This window comes from Rhododendron vialii, chromosome 13a (genome assembly GCF_030253575.1).
Source record: "Rhododendron vialii isolate Sample 1 chromosome 13a, ASM3025357v1".
Classification (NCBI taxonomy): Eukaryota; Viridiplantae; Streptophyta; class Magnoliopsida; order Ericales; family Ericaceae; genus Rhododendron; species Rhododendron vialii.
The window spans coordinates 3,306,790-3,316,089 of record NC_080569.1 but is presented as its reverse complement, the minus strand read 5'-3'; the positions used below and the strand labels follow the sequence as shown (position 1 = coordinate 3,316,089).

The 9,300-nt window shown below is 37.8% G+C and overlaps 1 protein-coding gene across 2 annotated transcripts; it reads right to left on the bottom strand.

Moving 5' to 3' along the window:
- Positions 1 to 473: 473 nt before the first annotated feature.
- On the bottom strand, positions 474 to 7,847 carry LOC131313611 (flowering locus K homology domain-like). 2 transcript variants are annotated; one of them, XM_058342001.1, is made up of 7 exons: positions 7,691 to 7,847; positions 7,178 to 7,466; positions 3,741 to 3,990; positions 3,116 to 3,264; positions 1,718 to 1,984; positions 1,248 to 1,442; positions 474 to 917 (listed from the first exon to the last, which is right to left on the bottom strand). In XM_058342001.1, exons 2-7 carry the CDS (start codon positions 7,454 to 7,456, stop codon positions 750 to 752), a joined length of 1,308 nt encoding a protein of 435 aa, XP_058197984.1. In that variant the 5' UTR covers positions 7,457 to 7,466; positions 7,691 to 7,847; the 3' UTR covers positions 474 to 749. The 2 variants fall into 2 exon arrangements, with proteins under 2 accessions (XP_058197984.1, XP_058197985.1); XM_058342002.1 differs by having other exon boundaries at positions 7,178 to 7,483; positions 7,691 to 7,843.
- Between the last annotated feature and the right edge of the window lie 1,453 nt (positions 7,848 to 9,300).

Genomic DNA, 9,300 nt, shown 5'->3' with positions numbered 1-9,300 from the left:
TTTGTGTTCCATCCTCTCATCCTCCCTGTCTTTCTTAATCAGTCGAAACTCCCCTTGCCCATTTTGAACTGAGAAATTCTGCAGCTAAGGTCAATAGGTAACTTGACCAACCAATGCACTTCAAAATCAGTCTCGTTAAGTACACATGCGGAGATAATTAGGCTGAGAACCAAATAGTCTTTTAGAATCCCCTAGATGATAGCAGGAAGAAAGTTAAGAGCACTCTTGAAGAATCATGTAGAATAGCAAAAGTGTGTGTGTGTGTGTATATACATATATATCCTTCACATTAGCACTTTAAACTCTCGCATCCAATTGTGCCTGCACCATCACTGGGAGCTTTAGAATAGATGACGACCAATTCATCACATGAAATTTTACTGCTGAAAAAAATAAGCACAAAATGAATGCCATTTTAACCGTTGATGTGCTTTTTGTTTCCAGCAGACATTATGCTTTAACCACATAAGAGATTACTAAGAATAGTTTGCCACAGCAGTCATCCTATCAATATCCACACTCATGAAAAGACAAGTAGTCCTGCCAACCTGAGTTTTAACTGTTTAAAGAAGCAACCAAAAAGAATAACCGTACACGTCAGCAGCCATAAACAGCAAGATTCAAGAAACGCATATCCAACTACAACACAGACTTCCTGACCAAGAATTGTCTTGTATTCCCCATCTGAAATCCTAGAGCAAATATCACTACCCAAAAGTTGGAGCCATACATGAAAGAGGTGATCCTCTTTAATAACCATAGTTGGTTCCATAAGCATAGTCTGCAGGAGCGTGACCGCCACCGAGGTTAGATGGTGGAGACCCATATACTGGACCCTGACTAGGATAGTCGTATGGTTGGCCAGTTGGAGCAGCTGGGTTGTTCTGCGTGTTGCTAGCAGCTTCTGCCATGGAATTCTGCATTCATGTAAAAGAGGAGAAGATTATCAACTGATTGAACATCCATCCCTTTTTCCTGGTCCATTTATGGGAATTCAACATTTATGGAAACAAAACGATTATGCTTTAAAACCCGTAACTTTTCAAGACTGCTCTTCAGTGATTCATTTGATTCCTTGGAGTAATTTACTCCTATTAAAAGAGAGGGCCAACAGGGAAATACTACAAACTTATGATCTTTGAATTTTAAAACGGACTAGCTACAAGGGAAAACCAATAATCGAACAACAGACTATTATGAAGGGATGGAGGGAGTATATGCAGCTAAGTGCTAAAAGAATTGTACACCTGTATCAACTGTTGAGCAGTTTGGACTTGTGATGCAGATCCATTAATTTCCACGGTCATCTCACCAGGTACACCTCTTGTTTCCTGTATTGCGATGCTTGCACCGCTGGCACGGCGTATATAGCTAATATTTGCACCAGAGATCCCAATAACAGCATCAGCATATAACAGAGGGATTTGCATGCTCTGTGTGACCTGTGAACACATAAACCAACAACAATACAGAATAATACATCTGTTTTCAAAAGTGAAGAAAATGATGTAACAGCAGCAGTTACAAAATGATGGCTAATAGGAAATCATTAGGATTAACTCCTCCCTCCCTCTCCCAGCTGCTAGAATTAGTACAAGTCTATGGAACCCAACAATTAGCACTTTGCCCCCCTGTTCTCTCATCTTCACAAGAGAACAGAAGATAAAGCAAAGTATCAAACCTTTAAGAGATCACAAGACAAAATAAAGTATCAAACCTTTGTAACAACTGATTGCTGTGAAGGTGCACTAGTTGCATGAACTCCCATAGATGCATCTCTCCCATACGCAGGTGGCCCTTGACGAAGCTGCTTGTCATAAGGAGGCATGTCTTGTGGCGGATAATAATTGTCGAACTGATGTGGAGGAGGCATGTATTGAGGGTTAGGCATAAAACCAGGTCCACCACCAAAACCTTGAGGAGCCGACCCCCAAGGTTGGTGTGGGGGTATGTTCTGGTTTGCTTCGGCATTCGGCACTTGCATCTGATCAGATAACAGACATCATCAACCCAGTGTGCACACATCAGAGATATGGTAGGGAAATAGTGTTTATGATCAAGATGTGCATAATTCTGATTTTATTGGATACAAACAACTCCAAAGAGTTTTTGAGGTGATCTCAAACCTTTTAAAGGTCATTTTTTCTTGAGAAGAGAGATACATTAGAGGATGAACTGTGTTAAGTGCAATAAGAATCTAGACAAAGTACAAATTGTATCATTCAGACTTTGAATTCTTTTGGAAAGGGGGAAGGGCATTTAACTTGCCTAGCCCTGCTCAACATTGAAATTTGAGCCCAAATTGTACTTTGACTAACTACAAATTGGAAGGGGTCAACAAGCTATGGACTTAAACTACACCCAATTTAGTCCCGCGTTAATGGGATCTAGGAGAGGACGACGACTGGATACAAACCTAAACTTTGGCATTGTATGCACAAGATGGTTGACCTTAGTTTTGAACCTATAGCCTCAAGGTTGCCAGGCCGACTTTAAGTTCTAATCACTGAACCAATGGCCCCAGTACCCAACAGTCCAACTCCCACGCTAACTAAATAAAAGGGTCCAAAACAAAAATTAAGCCTTCCCATTTCCTTAAAACATATTTTAGCTGAAAAAATACTCCATAACACAGCGAGGAAGTTGATCCCTCTTTTATGCATTTTATTTCCTTGGAGCATACAGCTCGAGTAAGTAGGTTGATGGATCAGCTATCATAAACCATTTATGACTTGCATGGATCACTAAGAGGAGGGAGATGTAGAGAAGAGATTTCTTCAATCTCTCCAAAAGGTGGAGGGTCATGGGACGGAAAAAACCTAATGCAACTCATAAATCATAATCCTAGACCTTTACAAGCAAGTAAGAAACCACTTTAATAGTATAACAACTCTAACAAAACAAGATAAGAGAGGATACTACTTCTCTCCTGCTTATTCAGAAAACCGACTATTCCTTTCTTCCCTCTCATAAATTACACTCATGCTTTCTCTCTCCCTCCTCGTTTGCCAAAAAGACTGTTAAAGCCAAGCTCTCATTAGCATGACCCCCTCTAATTACCAACTCAAGAAACCACGTTATCCCCAAATACATGAAAAGAGGCTCTAAAACTTACTTGCATTTCAAACACCGGAATAACGCTTCGATCAACCAAAAACTTCCTGAGATTGGTTGCAATCAGTTCAACTGCTTTGTGCACGCCTGTCGCCTCCCCTTGTACCTCAACAATGCTATCATCCGGCAAGGCGAAAGGTGGAAGGTTTTCTGCAATAATTTGTGTCATCATATAGGAGAAGCAATTACGAAATGGAGACACACTACCACACTAGGTAAACTATAAGAGTTCAGTAAATAAAAAATATCAATTGGGTTAATGATTCGAAGCCAACGAAACATTCCAATGATCTCAAAGTAAGCAACTCCCATATTTTTTACTCATGCAACAAAAGCCAAGACAACAAATCAGTGAACATCTGCACGAGTAAAAGGGAGAAGGGATGAAATTGACATTTGGAACAAATGGGGTAAGAGGCAGTTTCTCACTTTCTCTCAAATAAAACCATGGGACAAGGAAAAAAATATTATTTCGGAATAATTCCTCAAGCGGAAATTCAAAGAAGCAACATTTGAAATGAGAAACTACTAAGTAATGGAAAACAATATCAAACAGACAGACATGCTAGTTTGTTCCATGGAAACAAGTTTCAAACAAAATTGGGCAGAAATGATCTGAAAAGCACCTCCTCCAAGAATACGGATCGTACAACTGGATGCATCTTGAATAGACTTTATAGTGGCACCCTGTTTTCCAATCAAGACTCCAGCTTGATTGGCAGCCGCTAGAAGCCTTGTGCAAACCATCCCACCAGCACCAGATGGAGCATTAGCTGGGTCACTGTCCACATCAACAATACGTTTATGAACACTCAGTAAACCTTCCATGGCAGGAGAAATAGGAAGATCTGGTTCTTCCTTGGCAGAAACCAGCACCTGATAAAAGAGTGAAAACACCCAAAAAGTGCTATCAGAAGACTTACCAAATAAATTTACTTGATCAAATAGAGATTAATAGCAAATATTCCCAGTTAGCATCTAAGTCTTAAAAACTAATAACCAACTTTTGCTAAAACCTTAAATCCATACAACTAGCCAAAAATTGCAAAACAACTCATTAAAAAAAAAAAAAAGAACCTCATACAGCGGGATTGACACAATTGGGATTAAATTTAGTCTTATTCCTTGAGAGTGAGAAGTTTTCTGTTAAGTGTCCTGTTAGTGAGCTAGTTGACAGTGAGTTGGTGGCTGTCAGTGCCCTTAAGTCTATATTCTATAAATAAGTGACATAAATCACTCAACTAACCAGTTTTGGTTAAAGAATGTTGCACCTTAATCCCTCAAACTCCTCCCTGCTAGTTTATGTGGTTGATTTGCTATTTTGATTGCATCATTTGGTATCATAGCAAGTAGCTCTTGGTTCTGATCATTTATTGAGCATATTAGAGGAGGAATTAAACTCAGATTTCAGTTGCATGGCTTCGCGAATGATCCAAATTGTGTCGCAAGCTACTACTCTCTAACCTAACGGCTGATTTCATCTCGTGTGCCCTTGATTATAATTCAATTACGCACCAGCATTAGTTTGACGTTGGCAAGCTCAGCAGTGAGTTTGTTGCAGCATTGCAAAGTTTCATCGCAATATCTGAGTTAGACCTCACTTGATTTTTCGCCCGATAGGTTTGGTAGTTCGAAATTGTCCCAGATCAAGTTTCGAGCATAATTGAACATTCTGTGGGTCTACTAACATCTGTTGTCACATTTAACCCCAAACCATGTAAAATCTTACCCTTAGTATCCCAATTCAGATGTCCAATTCAAACCATGAGCTGAGAATATAAAGAAGCCTGTTTGATGTACCTCTCCTGACTTCTTCTTTTTTTTTTTAAGAACTACCAGATCTTGCTTAGATGAACAGTAAAAACATTCTGCTTTCCTTAAATGAGAATTTGATGTGAGTGATTCTTCTGCATCATATCTTATAAATGAAATAAGGTTCAAAAGGATGAACCCAACACCCATTTTGGTGTAGACTGTAGATGATAGTAAGCATTCAAACAAGCTGTTTCAACTTTCAACCTCATAGACGGTTATCACAAGTACAATTAGCAGCAGAAGTAAATACCTAAAAAGCCAATTCCGATATATTCAACCCCTTAGCTTGTACTCAAATCAAGAAGGGCAAGAAGAAATCTAATCTCCCTCCAAATTATCACATAAGATTTCCTCCGGTGAAGCTAGTTTACAAGCACCAGCATGTACACACACACCTTCACGTCTGATCCTTTTAATACTACCCTGGATAAACTTGTACGTGTTTAATTAGTGATTATATCTTTGTCACTTTTAACCAACGACACTGACTTGATTTCCAATTTGCATAAAGAAGACCTTGACAAAATTCAAGGAACCATGTGAAACCTTATTATAGGATTTAAATTGTGATAAAGATGATTGGATCAAATAAGTATTTCATGGAGTAATAATTTGGGTCTCGTCTTACTCAAGCTACATTAGAATACCTTAAACCAGAAGTTTGTATTTCATCAATAATGTGGAACAAATTCCATAGGCTATTAGGGCACAGATCTTATTAGCAACAATTTTGAGTTCCGTTTTTCGTTTTTCATTTTTAATTTCTTTCCTTTTCGGTAACGAGTTTAGCAATGTGTGGCAAGGCACCAATCGACCAAGTTCTGAAGTTACCAGGAATAGTATACAGCTTCTTGGCACCAATGTCCGCTGATGATATTTCTGACTGTTTTGAGTCAGAAAAACTTTTCAGCACTTCTAATGCTCATGCTGACCCCTGCAATCTGAACCTTTGTTCTTCTAAATTGAAGCAGTTTGGTGATTGAAATGTTGCCTTAGATTTGCGGAGAACCTGCACACAAATTTTGGTTATTGTGACGAACACGGTTTCTATTTTGTTTTTGTTTTTTCTTTTTTTTATCATTGCAGCACTTCTGTCACGTTTATGGACTTATTGTTTATTCTGATATTTGAAGTCAATATTTATCTTGCTTATTTCTTGATGTTCGTTAAACTATTTGACCTAGTCAAAAGTTTGTCTGTAGTGGTGAAACTTGCTTATTATGTTATAGCTTTACCAATTAAAACAATATTATTTAACTAGTCTTGAACAGCAACAATTGACTATAAGTTCAGATTCAGAATATGGAAGTATTTTTCTCAGTCAAAACAGCCCTAGCTGGGTAATGGAAGGCAACACTAAAAGGTTCCAGTAAAATGCAGCTCCTAGAGTTGTAAGACACACAAATTTAAACAACCTTCTTGAAAGTTAAAGTCAAGATCATGTTGAAATGATGTCTATCGTAATTCATAACAGCTTCACAATCAATAAGAATTACCATACATTACAACATGCAAAGTTCGAAATTAGACCACAACGTCATTGCAATAACACTAAGGATTTGCGGACGGCATTCCCTAAATGTCTTCTTTCTAATATAATTATTTACTTATCAAAAAATAATAATAATAAAACCAAGGATTTGCTGATCAAAATCAATAACACAAAGGATTTGCAAGGATACATGCCCAAGGAGAACAAAGTGCGTGTCTGTGTGCTGTCCTATATATATATTTTTCCGCGGAGGGGATGCGAGCTAAACTTCCATATGAAATGGATCAAAACTAGGTTCAAATTAGTTAGCACAACCTTCAAACACTAGTAATCCAAGACACCGTGAATTAGTGACACACGATAACTAAACCATGCATGTCCTATTATATCTTCCAAATCGTCTACACTAACAATCCAATCCCTCCATCCCCCAGCCGCACAACCCCCCCCCCCCCCCGGAAGCGATTTTAGCAAATAACCAAATAGAATACTTGTTCTGGGGGTCTAGTTGGTAACTTTTCTTACATCTCCCCCTTCGAGAGCCCAGTTATCATATACGCCCTCAAAATAAAGAGCCTTGAAGAAAAGCACCTATACCTAACAAAGTAACAAGATTAAGTGAATACCCAAAATTGTGGTAAATTTATTTCCATCTTTCCCTACATAATGAGGCACTTAGTTAGTTATTCACAATCCAAGTACCGGTTATCTCATCACAATCCACAGGCAACAACAAATAACACAAGGAAAACTCACAGTTCTTTCTATGCTTCCCGGAGGACCATCGAGAATCTTTATACGAGCCTTGGTCTCCTCACACATTTTCTTAATGAATTCTCCCTTGCGGCCGATAATGCCACCGACTTTCTGCACGGGAATCAACATCCTGAACACATTCTCTCCAGGCCATCCAGGCCACTTTTGTACTTCAACTCCTCCTGAGCCGTTTTCAGATGCTTGTACTTCAGGTGGATTCGAGTTCTCATTCTCAAGCTCGCCATCCATGTCATGTTCCTCAAAGTTTTCCTCAGCCATTGTGTTGTCACTAGAAATCAGCAGAAACTAATCAACACAACGTAATCCTAAGTGAGCAAAAAGTTTAGATCTACGGTTTTCACATGGAACAAGAAGAGGAATCGACAGCCTCTCAGCCTTGAAAAAGTTTTATCGCGAAAGCCCTAGGTTTTTATAGAACAGAAAGAATTTAGGGTTTCACGAACTCTAGCCAATAAGTAGAAGAAGAACAAAGAGGGGTACAAGGAAACTCACCACCACGGATTGCTGTGGACCTGCGATTGAACTGGTCGAGTGTCGTGGGTGAGTCGCTGCGCCTCTCTCTCTCTCTCTCTCTGGGTCAAATACGTAACCCTAACTTTTTTCCCTTGGTTATATACGTCGTACTTGTTCGCGAACGTAATGGCGCCAAACCTAGGTCACATGCCTGACATTATCCGCACCCTCGGATTCGGATCCGCCTAGGGCGGAAAACCGAACAATTCGAATTTGAGTTTGTGTTCGTTGGTTAAAAGCTCGTTCAAAAGATAAGTACGTAGAACACATTCACTAATCATTAATTTCATTTCTCATTTTTCTCGCTCCAATCGGTATTCTCATTTCTCTCTATCTCTCATTACCTCTACTTTCAATCATTACTCTCATTTTTCTCTCCTTTCTCCAATTGTTATTCTCATTTCTCTTTATCTCTTTTTACTCATTTCTCTTATATCCAATCATTACTTTAATTTCTCTCCAATCATTACCCTAAAAACCAAACCCAAAAAATTTCAAAGAAGGGAACCAAACACAGCATAAACTTTTCGACCCACAAGAAGGAAAATAATATAGTGCAAGACAAAAACAAACAAACAAAAAAAGAAGCCAAAATACGGCTGCGTTCTTGTGAATTTATTTGTCTAAATTTTTTTCAATATTTCTTACTTTTTGCAATTTTTTGTGGAGCTTTTCGTTGTAATTTTTGAAATTAATCATTCATCTTAATCAAATGAATCAAAAAAGTATAAAAACATTGACCGATTTTGAAAAAAATTCATATAAGACGACACTTTAGATTAAAAAGACAGATGTTTGGTATTTTTTTCATCTTTAGTGAACTGTTTTTTTTTTTTATCATAATTTTTTACTTTTTAGATTTCTTTCTTCGAGATGGAAAATTAATCCAAAAATATATATGCAAATCTAACAACAATTTAAAAAAAACGAACAAAACACACAAGACAAAAAAGAAGGAAAAAATTACAAGAATGGTACCTCGAGGATGTTTGTCTAATAGTATATGATTCGAGTTATTGTTTGTCAAATAGTATACAATTCTGCTCAAAAATATATTTTTTTGAACTTGTTTATTGTAGAGAGCAACAGGATAATGACCGAGAAAAAACTTCTTTTTGGGATTTTCTTATTCATAGTTATGAATGGAAAGCATTGAATAGTAGATAAAGAAAGATAGATGGTAGACGAAGAGTAATATTCATGTAGTAGAACGTTGATGGAAAATGGTAGTTGATGAAAGTTAGTTAAAAATGGGATACAAAAGGAATTGTTGAAAAAAAAAATAGCATTGCATATGACAGAGAATAAATTATTTATACCGCCGGTATAAACATTGTTTCCTCCAAATCAATTGCATTGCATCATATCGCCATGTTTTATTAATTGGGACCATTGTTTTGATACGTGTTGCGATGCAATTGATTTGGAGGAAATAAATGTTTACACTGCTGGTATAAAGAATTTATTCTCTACGACAAATGCACCATTGTACCAACTCTATTCACGACCATTTTTTGAGAATGGCTCAATCCATTTTGGCAAAATTACTAGACTTGGCTCTCTCAGGTGGACACATTTACCCTCATCTG